The sequence below is a fragment of the Notolepis coatsorum genome (genome assembly GCF_963971535.1).
Source record: "Notolepis coatsorum genome assembly, chromosome: 1".
NCBI lineage: Eukaryota > Metazoa > Chordata > Actinopteri > Aulopiformes > Paralepididae > Notolepis > Notolepis coatsorum.
This window is the reverse complement of record NC_140165.1, coordinates 158,849,870-158,867,073: the sequence shown is the minus strand read 5'-3', so window position 1 is coordinate 158,867,073 and position 17,204 is coordinate 158,849,870. Positions and strand designations below refer to the sequence as shown.

Genomic DNA, 17,204 nt, shown 5'->3' with positions numbered 1-17,204 from the left:
GATAATATAACTATTATTATTGCGAAAACAAAATGCTGAAACTAACAATTAAGATGGCAAAAATTACATTACAGTGTAAAAAATAAAATATATATATACTTTACAGTGTTAAAAACAATTTAAGATAATTTTTTTAAGTGAATCTACTGTAAATGCAGCAGAGGTTTTGAGGCAGGTTACTCCAAAGAGTTAATGCTCTAAAAATAAAAGATCTCCTTAGGCTATGTGTCCACTCGAAGCCTTTTTTTCAAGGCAGCCAGCCGCGGCTCTGCCCCTTCCTCGATGAGTTACATTGATGAGCGCGCTCCTTTTCCAAAAGTTGAACTAGCTTCAACTTTATGAGCTGGGAGCGCTCCGACCAAAAACGCTGCCGTCGAGAGCGCATAAAACGCGAGGCGCGGTGCTGGGAAGAGGAGCGCGCCTGTCGCGTCTCGAGCATAGAAATTAATGACAGAAAGGAGCTGACAACTCATAAAACGTCGGCTATGGACACAAGCCCTTAAAGCGTTGGTTTTAGGACCTGACAATTCAAGCTGCCCACTACTGGAACCTCTATGCTCATGCACAGTATTACTAAAAACAACCTGTTTATGTATAAAACAGGAGTTTTACTGCCCATGACCAACTTGAACAGCACAAGTATATTAAAAGGCAATCTATTTTCAACGTTAATCCAAGAGAGGCGGGCATGCATACGGCTCACATTAGATCTTAGTGAGCAGCCCAGTACCAACCTTGCTGCCCTGTTCTGGACCACCTGGAGCTTCCTGAGGTCACCACTGGCAGCAGATGACCACATCGCAGAGCAATAGTCAAGATGACATAAAACTAAACTTTGCACTATCTGACATAAATGGGAACGGGCAACAAAAGAAGCACATTTCCTGGAAATACCGATTGCTCTTCCCATTTTTAAAACAATATAATTAATATGCTGAGACCAAGACAGAGTGCAATCCAGCATCACTAATATGGACTTAAAATGTGCCTATAGATATGCATTTAACTTGTCTGCGAGGCTATTGAGCCGTACTGTATTGTACCCATTCTGCAATCTGTTAATAAAGTTTTCAATCAATCAATCAATCAATCAATCAATGCCGTTAGAAAATCAGGATTTCTGTGATCGACACCTGCTGTCTTTTCAGGTGAGGCGGCCGCTCGCAATTATCCTGAGTATCAAGTCTGGTTCGAATTAACTAGAGTGAACCACCGTTCGAGGAACAGGGAAAGCCTGGTTTCAAACATCGGGTTAATTGAATCTGGCTAATGGGACTTTTGATCGACTTAGTTGAACCAGGTACGGGGAATAGGGCCCAGGGTTTGGAGCTGAAGCGGTCTGGGACCCCTGTATGTTTGTGTCCCAGGGAGACACCAGGGTTTTGAGCTGAAGCAGAACCTGGTCAGAACCAACAGACTCCTTACTAGGCAGGTTGGAGGATAAGTTGCCGAGGTCAGCGAAGGGATCGAAGCTCTGAGACTTGGTCTTGGAGAAGGATGACACTCCGGGAGCTAGACACACACACACACACACATACAGACACACAAGCATTTTTAGATTTGATTCAAATTTATTGTCATTATACAGCACAACGAAAATAAGTTTGGCATCCAACCAGAGTGCAAATGTAACAGAAAAGTGCAATAGTAATATTGTAATTGTAATATATAATATTTTATAGTGGTTTAGCTGCTGAATAGTATTGTAATAGATACACCCCCCCCCCCCCCCACACACACACACAATACCTGTGTAGCTGGGCTTTGTGGTGGTGGTGCCGGCCATGCCCGCGGTGTTGCCTGTGGCCCAGCTGTTCCAACCTCCCAGCAGGTCCGGCTGGCTGGCTGATGACGTCATCTTGGGAGGATCAGTCACTAGCTTATCTGTTAAAGGGGAATTCCACTCAGTTTAACAATTAAGCCCTTACTGGTTTAAGACAGTCCAATTTGTATTTGTCAGAGTAAATGTTGCTCTCACAACTAACTAAGTAGCTAACTAACTAGTTAGTAGTCTGTCACTGTGTTTCTGTGTGTGTGTGTGTGTGTGTGTGTGTGTGTGTGTGTGTGTGTGTGTGTGTGTGTGTCTCTATCTGTCTATCTGTCCATGTATCTGTGTCTGTCTCTCTCTCTGTGTGTCTGTCCTTACTGAGGTTAAGGAGGCTGCTGTTAGATGCAGGTGGATTACTGGAACCGGAGCCATCAGATCCCAGCAGGTCCCCGAACAGGTCTGGTCCAGAAGCCTGCTTCACTGAGCCAACACCAGGACCGGAGCCCATACCAAACGGGTCAAACAGGTCTCCCATGGCTATGGGATAAGAGAGAGGAACAGAGGGGATTAGGATTAGGGTATATTATACTTTTATACGACAGAGACACACTGCTGAGTATTAGAGACTCAATGATCACTGACCTGAAACCCGATCTTCTATTATGAAGAGTCCAAGTTCATGGCCACGAAGACGGCGTCGAACAACAACAAACAATGGAGGCCAAGACAACGGAGGGGGTGCTGAGCAGGAGCTCTGGTGAGGTCAAGACGGTGAACCACAAGACCGCCACTTGCCAGTATCCTACTGGCCAACGTACAGTCCGTAGAAAACAAGCTGGATGACCTGAGAGCAATGATTGCTTTCCAACAGGAACTAAGGATTGTAACATCATCTGCCTCATGGAGACCTGGCTGAGAGAAGCAACTACTCCAGACAACGCTATCGTCCCTACTGGCTAGTCCATCGTCCACAAGGACAGACAAAATAAATAAACTGGTCAAAAAAGCAAGTGTGGGAGCGGACCTGGACAGTCTGGAGGTGGTGGCAGAGGGGAGGACGAGGAGGAAGCTGTATGCTATCCTTGAGAACCCCTGCCACCCCCTCCATGATGAGCCGACCGCAATGCGGTCCACGTTTAGCCACAGACTTATCCCCCCCCCGACATACCACAAAGCGATTCGGCCAGTCCTTTGTGCCGGTGGCAATCAGGCTCCACAACCAGGCAGGGCCAGGACGGGCTAACTGCCGTGGACTGGAGGAGCTGGGTTGTGGACTGTAACCAATTAATTAATTAACATCACGATTGGACTCGTTTCTTTTTCATTCTCTATTCTAGCCCTATTTTAGCTCTTCTTTTTAGCCCTATGTATTTGTCCATATTTGTTTTTAACACATACTAAATAAGTGTATGTTATGTATGAACCATTTCTATTAACCGTTTTAAATTGATGTTATTCTGTGATGGACATCTGAATCTCCCCTCAGGGATAAATAAAGGTTTTCAATTCAATTCAAAAGACCTTTCAGAAAAAGGCAAAGGAGGAAGTGTGTGTTGTCTGGTAAAACAACAGCTGGTGTAGACCGGAGAATATACATCCTCACGACTCGTCGTCATGCTCGTCAGACCTGGAATATACATCCTCACGACTCGTCGTCATGCTCGTCAGACCGGAGAATATACATCCTCACGACTCGTCGTCATGCTCGTCACACCTGGAATATACATCCTCACGACTCGTCGTCAGACCGGAGAATATACATCCTCACGACTCGTCGTCATGCTCGTCAGACCTGGAATATACATCCTCACGACTCGTCGTCATGCTCGTCAGACCTGGAATATACATCCTCACGACTCGTCGTCATGCTCGTCAGACCGGATAATATACATCCTCACGACTCGTCGTCATGCTCGTCAGACCGGAGAATATACATCCTCACGACTCGTCGTCATGCTCGTCAGACCTGGAATATACACCCACCGTGTGGCGACCAGTGTGGCTAGCGAGAGAAATCCCAGCGGTGATCATCTACGTGGTTTACATTCCACCGTCAGCCAATCTGCACGAGACCATCACCAACACAGAGATGAAACACCTGGACCCTGCCCTCATAGGAGCAGGTGATTTCAACCCTCACTGAAGAAGGTTTTGCCGAAATACTATCAACACATCGATGAACAGCGGGTCGGCCATTTTACGCATACAGCTGTTTCCGGAATGGATACAAGGCCCTCTTCCACCCACTGTTCAGCAAATCAGACCACTCCTCAGTCTTGCTGCTGCCCACCTATAGGCAGAAGCTGAAGCAGGCCCTGCCCATCGAGAAGGAAATACTACAGTGGCATCAGAGCACCATAGTGGACACCAAACTCAGAGGATCGGCGACAGGTGTGAGGATGGTCTCCAACATCTCTGACCCCCTGATCCTCAACACAGGAGCCCCCCAGGGCAGCGTTCTGAGGCCCCTCCTCTACTCCGTGCACACCCACGACTGTGTAGCAACTCACAACTCCAACTTGGTGATCAAGTTCACCAACAACATGGCGGTGATAGGACTGAACCTGGCAAAGTGGTGCCAGGGAAGCAACCTCACTCTCAACGTTGACAAGACCAAGGAGCTGATCATCGACTACAGGCAGGGAGGAGAGGAGCATGACCCCATCCACATCAACAGGGCCACAATGGAGAGGGTCGACACAGCTTCAAGTTCCTTGGAGTCTACATCAACGAAAAGCTGGACTGGGGAGTGCACACCGGCCATGTGGTGAAAAAGGCCCAGCAACGCCTCTACCACCGCAGGAGATGAGGAGACTGAAAAGGTTTGACATGGGGCAACACATCCTGAGGGTCTTCTACAGAGGCACCACGGAGAGCATACTGACGGGATGCACTACCGCATGGTTTGGAAATGCCAACCAGAACGACCGACGAGCACTGGAGAGAGTAGTACGTATGGCCGAAAATATCTGCGGATGCAAGCTACCTACCATAGACAGTATATTCACTGAGCGGTGCGTCAGCAAGGCACAGATGATCCTGAAAGACCCCAGCCACCCAAACCACAAACTGTTTGAGCTAATGCTGTCTGGCAGACGGTACCTCAGTCTCAGGTCCACATCCAAAAGAACACCAAACTACTACTTCCACCGGGCAAACAGACTACTGACAGACTCTAAATTATCACATGAGCATACACACAAAAGCACCTTAAGTGACTTACACACCACACAGGCACACTTATTACACGCACACACTGCTGCTATTTACACTCTAGAATATTTAAATTGTATTTATCCACTGTATTTTAACTTGCATTGTATAGTTTGTATAGATCGTTGTATATTGTTGTCTACAAATCTACTACAGTTGAGGAGCCGGGAAAAACAAGCATCTCACGTGACAATAAAATAATCTGAATCTGATAGGCTAGCTTGTTTACTACTTAGTATGCCTGATGTGTAGGCTAGCTAGCTTATTGCTTTGTTATGGCAACATCACGCCCACTTTTAATGGATCAATAGGAAGGTGTGTATGATGAATTGAACACTGTTAGTTTGGGAAAATGTGAAGTTATGAGAACTGAAGTCATGAAATCACCATTATTCTGAGTATTACTGAAACACTTGCGTTTGGTTGGAGCTGTGGAGAACAGGTCCTCTTGCACCACTCCACCCGCACCAGCAGGCGGCGCAAACAGGTCGTTGAGGAGGTCACTGTTACTGGAGGAGGTCTTCAGAGGCCCATGAGGAGCAGCTGAGGAGGAGGTGGTGGTGGTGGCGGTGGTGGTGGTGGTGGGAGGGTTGGAGTCAGCGTTCAACCCCAGGAGGTCAGCAGTGTCACTGGGAGGAGCCTCTGGGGCTTGAGGAGGAGGGGTCTGGAGAGAAGAGGTGAAGGAATGAATGCATTCATGATGATCAAGTGGAGGGCTATAATAGCACTATACTGTCAGAGCCATGGGGAGGAGTTACATTTCACTAGGGAGGCACACATACCACTGCCCATACTGATCCAGAGAACTCAACTATACTATAAGTATCAATCCGGAGTACTGAACTATCAGTATCAATTCAGATAACTAAATTATATCAGTATCGACTCAGAAAACGTAACTATATCAGTATTGATTCAGAGAACTAAACTATACTATATCAGAATTGATCTAGAGAACTAAACTATATCAGTATCGATCCAGAGAACTAAACTATCAGTATTGATTCAGAGAACTAAACTATACTATCAGAATGAATTTATCTATCTGATCCATTACTTTTACTGAACAGTATAGACTTACACCATCAGTTTGGGGTCAATGGACTAAAATGATAATATAATAATTATTTTATGGTAGAGAGATCTAACATGCTTGTGTGTCAAACATTTAGCTAATTACTGCGTCTCTTTGCTTTAATTTCTGGCATGTTACACATGGTTCTTGGCATTTGATTTGAGTTTGGGGGACATTGTCCGATACTGATACCCTGTTTATCTCGAGATCAGACTGAAATGTTATCCTGGTATGAGACTGATATTTGAGCCCGGTATCAGACTGATATTTAACCTGGTATCAGACTGATATTTAACCTGGTATCAGTCTGATATTAACATGGTATCAGACTGATATTTAACCTGGTATCAGACTGATATTTAACCTGGTATCAGACTGATATTTGAGCCTGGTATCAGACTGATATTTGAGCCTGGTATCAGACTGATATTTTAGCCTGGTATCAGACTGATATTTAACCTGGTATCAGACTGATATTTAACCTGGTAGACTGATATTTGAGCCTGGTATCAGACTGATATTTGAGCCTGGTATCAGACTGATATTTAACATGGTATCAGACTGATATTTAACCTGGTATCAGACTGATATTTAACCTGGTATCAGACTGATATTTAACCTGGTATCAGACTGATATTTAACCTGGTATCAGACTGATATTTAACCTGGTATCAGACTGATATTTAACCTGGTATCAGACTGATATTTAACCTGGTAGACTGATATTTAACCTGGTATCAGACTGATATTTGAGCCTGGTATGAGACTGATATTTGAGTCTGGTATCAGACTGATATTTAACATGGTATAAGACTGATATTTAACCTGGCATCAGACTGATATTTAACCTGGCATTAGACTGATATTTAACCTGGTATCAGACTGATATTTAACCTGGTATCTAACCTGGTATCAGACTGATGTCTGATATCATAGGGTATTGGTGCATCCCTATGAGTGACAGAATGGGATGTATTTTAGGGGCTTGTTACTGTAACAGTCTGTAGACTCCCTACCTGGAAGTCAGCATCAAACAGCGGCTCGCTGGGGTCTCGGGACATAGGCTCGACACTCGGGGCGGAGTAAGAGTACGACTCCCCCTCCGATTGGTCACTCAGGTCCTCCTGGTCATCCATGGTCCCGCCTCCCTGGCTGTCTGATGCATCCTGGTGGCCACTCACATCTGTCAATCAACAAAAGGCTTAATCAGATCAGAGTCCAGTCGTGCAGAGATTGACAAGACCGCATAAGAATAATGTGGATTACAGTTGAGGCTAAATATTAGCCTTTACAGAAAGAGCTGCTACACGCATTTATGTAACAGGTCATTTCTGAAGAATAGGATATTCAAGTCCAGTTCAGCAAAACTGCTGCCAAGATTAGGGTACTATGATGATGATGATGATGACGATGACGATGATGATGATGATTGTAACTGAGGGGTACAATTCCCTAACTGTATTGAAGAGTATGGTATATTAAACCACTACTAGTTATGTACTTTAATTACTGGCCATAGAGTACATGAATATATATGGTGAACACCCACACAAGAATACGGCAATGACACATAAAGTACTATTTAGAGGGTATTTATTATTATCAAAGCAACGTTAGGTTACAGATTGAGAATTATGCTCGCACTTGTATGGCGAAGAACACACGTAAAGTAAGTCAAGAGCGTAAGTCAATGAGAATAGTATGAATACTAAGATGGGTCTAAACTGACGCCACCTGTGGCATAGCAATTACATAGGGCACACTAGTACCAGCTGGAGACACTGGGGGGTTCCCTCCGGGTGTAAGGCCGGCCGGGGTAGAGGAATGTTCGGGTACAAAGTCTGGGTCAACGAGGAATAACGAGGTTCCAGATACAGGAGCCAGTGCAGTACTCCCTTGATCAGTAGACAAAGCAACAGCTATAATCCAGTATGCTCGACAGCATGGAAGACAGCTAGCAAGCCTCTTCCTAGAGGCGGGCTCGAGTGATGATCCTCACGGGGGGTAGATCCCAAACGATAGTGGGGTCGACGGTTCTCTGCTCCAGCAGCCACGGTACCAAAGCAATATAATCCAACCAGAAATGGTTCTGCAGTCGCCGGTGTAGGTTCTCCGGTGTACATATCCAACGGTTCTCGTCTAGGACTCCTCGGGTGGGGGCACGAGTTTAGGCCGCCCAGCCTGGATAAGTGCACTAGCTATATACACGACGAACCGGTGGTAATGCTGGTCACTGAAGAACGGTAGCCGCACGATACACTATAAATGATAGACTATTACTTCACATTAGAATAAGTCGAACTCAACGGTACTGCGTTAAACTCTGACACTTTAGCAATCTATTCGCACGCGGTTCTCAAGGCTCTATTTAGAGGCAAAGTTGCTCACTTCACTGCACGTTGTCTCGTGGTGAAGGCTTTACTAGTAATGAACGAATTGCTGCTGTTTCCACCTGCGCCGTATTTATACGTAAGGTGAATTATCTAGTGCCAACCTCAGTTCTGTCTCGTATTACTGCGCAGACTCTGGACATGTTGAGACATGCCCGGAGTTGCCTTTGAACTTGCCGTTGGGGGCTTGGTCGCTGGCGCCTAGGGGTCGCTGTCCAATAGGAGAGCGCATATTACTCTGGTTTGTACCCAGGTAAAGGGATATTCCGTGTATATATACAAATAATATACAAGGGATATCAAACGATATACAAATATTATACAAGGGATCTCAAGCAATAAATATATATATTCGGTTTAATCTGACCCTTTGTAACAATGATGATGATGATGATGATGATGATGATGATGATATTACAAAACGGAAGACACATCTCTTCCATAGTGCTTTTCTCTAGGGTCCTGAGCCCTCATTTATCAATGGTGCATACGCACAGATATGTGCGTAACCCGTGCGTACGATCATTTCTAAGCAAAGTGTGTGACTTATCAATTTGAACGTGTGCTTGACTTTGTGCGTATATCTACGCACAGCTCGGAGCATGCGTACCTGGCGCCCGGCGGTAGAATATTATTATTGCAACGCAGAAATAAGCTTCCGTGTATTAGTTTCAACACTGGCGTGTGCTGTTGTATGACCCGTAATTCATTATAGTTCATTGTAAAATAGCGACAGTAGTCATATTCCAGCATGATTATTAATGACAACAATGGCAAACAGTGGGTAACGGTCTTTATTAGTGTTTGTGCTGCCCAGGCAGCAATGGTCTTTAGGAAGTTAATAGATATCATATCCGACTGTTTCCGACATCACCGTGTACATGTCTGTCAGCCTGTCACGTATTTCTCCCAGGCGTTCGCTCGGCTTAGTCCACTTTTCCACATTTCATGGGGGTGTTTCATTACCATTATATGGTTAATTACGGACGGTTCTATATGCAAATACGTAAAACCGTGCACGAGCGTGGAGTGTAGGTCAAGTGATATTTATCAACACAGAGTACTTGCAGGTGTGCGTGGGACACGTTAAAAATTATTGCATCACCCGAGCCTACCCGAGTATAGCCGAGCGGCGCCGGCGATCACTGTGGAAAAAAGCGCCCCCTGTCGTCTCCCAGATGACATAAGTGATTTTGGAATGGACTCAATGAAAATGAATGGGGAAAAAAATCCGGTACTCCACATTTTCCAGTCCACTGATCCAGCCGGGGTTACCACAGTTCATTCTGGAACCTCAGATCCCCGCTGATCATGGAGTTCTACAGTATCGCGTTGGATCCATACACTCAGGGGAGGAAATTAGGCCACTTTACTCGCCAAATGCAAGTATTTTTTACGTTTGGCGAGTGATTCATGAAGACCACTCGCCAGTCTGGCGAGTATACAAAAAAAAATAAAACATTCTGCAATCACTGCACTGGCAAACGGTGCACGTCTTCTGAGTGCTCGCTTTAGTTGACAGTGCCACGAGAGCACTGCACAAGACCACCCGCGGACATATAATGTTTAATAAAAGTTTGCGCAGTACTGGCCAACCCGCGGACATATAATGATAAAAGTCCTGCGTTACTAGGCTAGCCATCAGGAGCACTCTCAAACGGATAACGTTAAACACAGCAGAAGATGGAAAACAGACAGACTGACCAACGGGGAACTGCATCCAACCCTAGCACAACCCTCGAGTATAAGTTACTAAGGACACATTTAAATCACAGAGGTGTAATGTTAGTCTACTGGAACTGTATACAGTGGTTAGCTTCTAGTTAGCGTTTTAACGTTAGCCCCGTGTGCTCAAAGCAGCCAGCTAGGTGTATCTGTTATGACTATAATGTTTCCAAAAAAGCACCGGACTACGACGTAAGGTTAGAAATTGTATTTCATGCTCAAAAGCCCCTGGCTTGCACATCGCAGTCACGAAAGGGGCTAGCTAAGCTCAACCAGTGCACTGTGCACAACAGCACACCAACCCAACTGACGTTACCACAACACTTGACGGTACTTCACAGCACTGTCGTAAGACCACCGTGCTGTCTTAAAGGCACAGTGTGCCTACGCAGATGCATACACAACATTGACGAGGCTTGACAACCGAGGTTCAAAGTTAACTTGATTGATTGATTGAAAACTTTATTAACAGATTGCAGAATGGGTACAATACAGTACGGCTCAATACACACAAGAGTTAAGGGGATGCAGCCCAGAGAAAGACTTTCATCTTGTTTACATCAGAGTCCCCCATTTTCAATTCATCATAACATATGACATACAGATAGACTACTGCTACATCTATACATTTCACATCTATCTATACACTTCACAACATACTTCGGTTTTTTTCTTTCACTGCCCAACCCAGTCCAACCCAGCATCTTTCACTGCCCAGTTCAGCCCAACCCAGTCCAGAATAGATACCTCTTTCATGTTAATATGTTTTATGCTAATATTGTGGAGAGTAGAGATTAATGTTTTATGCTAATAAATATTTTAAAGAGTAGAGACACGGTGTGATTATTTTACTATGATTGAAAATCTATTTAGACGAAGACATACAAAGAAGTAATTATCACAATTAGCGATTTTTTTTGTCTGGAAAAAAATCTGTTTGGCTGGTAAAAAAAATCAGATACTCGCCAGTTGGCTGGTAAGCCAAAAAGTTAGTTTCCTCCCCTGCATACACGTATCGATTTTTTCGAATGGTGATCAGGAATTGGAATATACCAGTTGGATACCATCTGATGTCAGGTAAGGACTCTATGTTATCAGTGTTAGGATAATCAGAGTAAGTTTGATGAAGATATAGGCTGTTTTGTGAAATGTCTTCTTTCGGTTTCACTGTAAAAGTCCGAGAGGAAATCAACGAGGCGATTATCCGTGCGCGGCCGTAATGTGCTTGCGTGCACGTATAATATTGATCATCTAGCGTTTATTTGAAAACGATTCATAAAAAGGCCGACGAATATCAACGTTGTGGAATATTCCACTAAAAGACGATTTTCATAGAATGCTCCAGAATGGGCTGTTTTTTATATCAAAACGGGGGCTTTTCTAACTGCTCTGAAACGGAAACGACGCGATAAAAAAACAATCTGCCTTGACAGCACTGACTGGAAAATAGTCTTTGATAATGCGATGGGCAGATTAGACACATAGCCATAATTTTAAACATAGATTAGGCAATATTAACGTTAACATTGGCGCCGATGGTGGCATTCAGCCGGTAAAAAGGAAAACCAGGCGTGGCGCTCAAAGTGTTAAGAACAAAAATAGAACACTTTCTAAGAATTGTTGATAAATGAGGGCCCTGGGCCCTCATTCATCAACGTGACGTAGAAAATGTTCTATTTCCATACTTAAGCACAGAATTTTGTTTGATTAATACCCAGGGATTAAAGTTCTCCTCAATTTAATTCCAAATCGCGACGGATTTTTCGTCAATTTTCTACCTGCTGCATATGATTTCTAGAGGCATACAATCTATTTTGATGTCAGTATTGGGTAGCCTATATAAACAATAATACGAGAGCATATACAAGAACAATGAATCTCACTGCCATGTATGATGTAGCCTGCCTTTCAATACATGAACTTGAATTCCATCATGTTTGTGTGCGGGACTCACAAGGCTGTTGTCACAATGGGTGGTACTGGTACAGTAATAACAGTCTACACAATATCACGATGGACCATGCCATGTAGCCTATGTTCTATTATGACATGATCTGTGACGACAAATGTTCTAGAATGTTTGATTAAGATATCATACTCTGACAGCATGCCTATGATCAACAAAAACGCGAACTTGAATCCCATCATCATATTTACATAGTCTGTCCACTATCTTTATTACTTTGTTATCCCCCCCCCCCCCCCCCCATCTATGTAAAGCGACCTTGCATGGGTCTCTCTTGAAAGGCACTATGTAAAATGAAGCTATTATGGGGAGCTCCAGTAGCTCACCGCGTACCTCGAGCGCTATTTCGGCGCCGGGGACAACCGTGCTCGTCACGGATCTGGGGTTTAGCGAGTTCGATTCCCGGACTGCAGCCGTGCCTTTCTCAGTGTCTTCCCCCCATCTGTACCCCCATTCAACCTGTTTCTGTCGGTCATTCTTGACCAGAGAAAATGCGATAAACGCAAAAAAGAGCCAGCGGAATGGCCAAAGTTAAAAAAAAAAAAAATGAAGCTATTATTATTATTGTTGTTATTATTATCATGTCTGTGTGCTGAGCTCAGTGAAGTTTCAACGGAGCGAGGTAATCTATTCTAATCAACAAATTGAAGTAGAAAGCATTCCGTTGTGGCCAATCTTATTTGGAAACATGACACAAAATAATAATAGTATGTCGCTTTTTATTTGAAACAATATTTAATGGCGTTTGGAGGTGGGTGTTCTGCTTCTGCCCCCCGTGCCAAACAAGCAAGCCAACCTCTTGTTCCCGCATGAGCCCGTTATAATTACACTACTGTCGCTATTTTACAATGAACTATAATGAATTACGGGTCATACAGAAGTTGAACACGCCAGTGTTGGAAGTAATGCACGGAAGCTTATTTCCGCGTTGAAACTAATGCAGAACTGAGGAGCGCTTATGCCGTAGTAACAATGTTCTACCACTGGGCGTCAGCTACGCATGCTCCGAGCTGTGCGTAAATATAAGCACAAAGTCAAGTTCAAGTTGAAATTGATGAATCCCACACTTTGCTTAGAAATGGTCGTACGCACAGGTTAAGCACATATCTGTGCGTAAGTCACGTTGATGAATGAGGGCCCTGGTGTGTTTTTACTTATGTGCTATTGTTGTTGTATTCTATCGTTTTAACACTTTGAGTGCCAGCCACACGTTTTGTCGTTAGTTCATGCCGACCTATGAATGCCACCAACGCTATATAGCGTTTGTTTGTCGTATTTTTTTTTTATTGGCAATTTGAATTCATATTTCATCAATCGAGCCTCAGGTTAGTGCTGCAGAGTCTCTCTGAGCTCAATTGGGAAGATACCGCCCCCTATCGTCTCTGTGTAACTGCACCCCATTACTTTAGACTGATGAAGGGGGGGGGACCAGTTTCCTCATTTTACTTTTCCGTCAAGCCAACTGAAGAGACCCAAGTTGATCGCCGACCCCAGAACAGCGTGGATTATGTATTTCCAGCACCCAATGCTGAATCAATAAACGCGATCGATATTTGGAATGGCGATCAGGAATTGGAATAATCTTTTTGGATAACATCTGATCTGAGGTAAGGAATCTATTTGACCAGTCTTGGGATAATCAGAGCTTTTTTCACAGATATATCAACGTGTCCCATATGTGTGTGTGTGTGTGTGTGTGTGTGTGTGTGTGCCGCTGATCAGGAAATGAGAGAATAGATATTTCAGCCCGCTTCTATAGCGTGCATAAGTACACATATACTATCGATAATCTAGCGTTTATTTGAAAACGATTCATAAATAGGCCGAAAAATGTCAGCGTTTTTGTGTATGCCCGAATATTCCAGTAAATGCCTTTTATCACGGAATCTTTATATTTTCCTGATAAACGAGGGCTTTTCAAAATGCTATAAAACGGAAATGAAGCGATTAAAAAACAATCCGTTTCGACAATGTTGACTGCAAACAAGTCATTGATAAGCGACGGGCAGATTAGACACATAGCCATAATTTAAGACAAGAGATTATGCGTTCACAACGCTATCATTGAAGTGGGTGCTGGCATTCAGCCAGGTAAGTACGACACCCCCTGGTGGCTCTGAAAGTGTTAATGTATCTGATTTTTTATGTTTTATTATGATGTATATTTTAATTTAGTATGGCATGTTCAGGTTAACACTGTCGCCTCACAGCTAGAAGGTCCAGGGTTCGATTCCCACTTGGGGACCAGGTTTCCGCGTTGTCAGGTACCCAGGTGAGGTATCTCCCAGGTCTTTCTGTGTGGAGTTTGCATGTTCTCCCCGTGCTGGCAAGGCCCCCCCCCCCCCCCCGATAAGAGAAACCCAATGGAAAAACATGCACAACAGATCGCCAACGCTGTCGCGTCCCTGACGAAGACGGACAGAAGCACTTGGATTGGTCCCCGGGGCGCAGCCCCACGCCGACGCCCCTATCTGCTCCCGGCCGCCCTTGGGGGGAAGGACGACGGGATGAGTCAAGTGCAGAGACTCAATCGCTTCGGCAACCCAACTAAGTGCATGTGTGTGTGTTCCTGTGTGTGTGCCGCCCATTGCATGTGTGTGTCTGCCTGCATGCCGAATAAAGACTTCTCCAAAGTCCAGTTATTATTATTATTATTATAAAGCACCTTGAGATGACATTGTACATTACATTTGATTATTATTACCTTCCCAGTCCAGGGTCTGGAAGAAGTTGTTGGTGTTGGTGTCGAGAGGAGACTCTGGTTCTGTGGCAGTAGAACCTTCAGGACTCTGGGCCGGCTGGGGGGTCTCAGCATCGTAGAAGGCTGAAGAACCGGGCTGACGAGGCAACTCTGGCTTTCCTGGAGGGGGGGTAAAATTAACACTTTCTCTGCCAGAGACGCCTAAACTCGTCATTCCCCGCCATGCTAATTCTGTCAATGACGCCGTAACACGTCATTGAGATCAATATTTCAAAAATCTGTGATCGCAATCATATTTCTCCCCCGGAGACTTGAGATCTACTGTTGATCCCCTCTCAACTCTCCAACGGTTCAAGAGCGCCATCTGGTGGCCGATCGGCGGATCGCCCAAACCGGAAACAGGAAACGGAAGCTGGTGCTCATTCCAATTCGGTCCGATCACTCGCTAATAGTCCCGGGACTCGAGCTAGACACAATGGATAGCAATCCTTTACCAATAACTCGATAAACAACATGATTTGGACATATATACTATTATACAACCTGGAGATGGATCGCATATTTCTACATCCCATAATAGGAATATTTTTGTTCCACGCTCATCGCCCAACGGCCCGAGGAGACTGGGGTAAGATTCAGCGTTTTTTTTTTACCGTGTTCGATATAAACTGCTCTAATGATCATATCACCCACACTAGATGAATCATCTAACATTGGCCACGGAATTATAAACGACCCCCCCCCCAATCCGGTCAACATCAGATGATAAGTAGTAACTTCTAGAAGCACGTCCATTTGAAATTTTTTATCTCGCACAGATCGCTATCAAACTGTATTTGATCATCAATATAATGCATTTAGGGCTATAAATCACGTTCTGGAGAAAGCTGCAGAAAACGATAAAAACATATTTATACTTTAGACCGTATTTTAGTATGAATATGTGAATGAAAAAGTATAACGTTCCTACGTCCTGAACGATAGATAATTGACGTTGAATGGGCCATAGTAATGTCAATTTAGCAATGCAATTTAAAAAGTTATAGCCCTGCAAAGAAGGGCAACTTCTCCATAGACAAATAGAGCTGGCAGAGAGGGGTATAAAGATGTACATAAGCCTGGCGAAGAAAGTGTTAAGATAGAAAGAGAACGAAGGTTTGTACAATAGTGACACAAGGACTATCCGGGTACTTGCAGTAGTACTTAATGTTACTTCCGACCATTTTACAGTCTGTTGACGTCTACAGTAAGATGCTAGTGTTGCTACAAGTCTCTCTCTAGCGTTACATAGTTATTCCACCTGACGCAGGGCTCCAGACTGCGACCAATTTCTGAGTGTGTGAATTAAAATGGTCACATTCATGCAAGTGCATGGGATTCACATTCTCCAAAATCGAGGACACGGAACTAATTTCGGTGCCTGAGATCAGACTTTAGTAGAACTTGTCATGTTTCAGCAGTCTTACCTCTTACATAGAGGTAGCCATCTACAAGTAAGCTAGCGACCACTGATGCCGGGCAAATTAACATAGACTGAAATTAACTTTAGATCCAGGGTGGCAGTACGTCATGTAATTTCCTTTTACTAGAAGCATTTTATATTACTAACTTACCTAAACGTAAAATCCAGGCCGTTTATTTGGCAAACACTTACCTTGAAGTTATTGAAATAGTCCAACTTCTCAAGATTTCAATGGAGAGTCTGTCTGTGGGGGTTAACATCTTGATTAGAATGTGCGACAGTGGCTCAGGAGTCAGACCAATCGTCTGGTAATCAGAAGGTTCCATTCCGGCTCCTCCCGGCAGCGTGTCAAAGTGTCCTTGAGCAAGACACTTAACCCCTAACTGCTCTCGATGAGCAGGTTGGCACCTTGCATGTTCTGCCTCTGCCGTCGGTGTGTGAATGTGAATGAATGGGTGAATGTGAGGCATAAGTTGTAAAGCGCTTTGGATAAAAGCTGTTATATAAATGCTGTCAATTAACCATTTAGAACATAAAATGTGTTATTTTCACTCCAAATCACATTGGATTCATCATGGCAGCGCCCAGTAAACAGACAGACTCTCCATTCGGAAGTTTGACCATTTCAACAACTTCAGGGTAAGCATCTTATGTTTAGGTAATAATATTAAATTATAAAATGCTTCTGAGTAAGTAAAATAAAATGACATGACATACCATTGGTCCGGGAGATCAAAAGTTCCTTTCAGTATGTTAATTTGCCTGGCTGTGATTAGATTAGATTCAAATGTATTGCTAGACCTAATTTGCCCAGCTGTGATATGAAGCAAGCTAAGCATGGCGGTACATACAGCCGGGGATCAGCAACATTCCTCCCAGGTGTCAGGCTCCTCATTCACTGATC

The 17,204-nt window shown here is 44.1% G+C and overlaps 1 protein-coding gene across 3 annotated transcripts in view; it reads right to left on the bottom strand.

Moving 5' to 3' along the window:
- Positions 1-17,204, bottom strand: part of gak (cyclin G associated kinase) — a 180,278-nt gene that overhangs the window by 24,798 nt on the left and 138,276 nt on the right. For all 3 annotated transcript variants that reach the window (XM_084329893.1, XM_084329894.1, XM_084329895.1), the window contains 6 exons: positions 14,842-14,997; positions 7,073-7,239; positions 5,399-5,645; positions 2,147-2,305; positions 1,750-1,884; positions 1,426-1,512 (listed from right to left, as the gene is read on the bottom strand). In XM_084329893.1, coding sequence (XP_084186019.1) covers positions 1,426-1,512; positions 1,750-1,884; positions 2,147-2,305; positions 5,399-5,645; positions 7,073-7,239; positions 14,842-14,997 — 951 coding nt within the window. The remainder of the gene's footprint in view (positions 1-1,425; positions 1,513-1,749; positions 1,885-2,146; positions 2,306-5,398; positions 5,646-7,072; positions 7,240-14,841; positions 14,998-17,204) is intronic.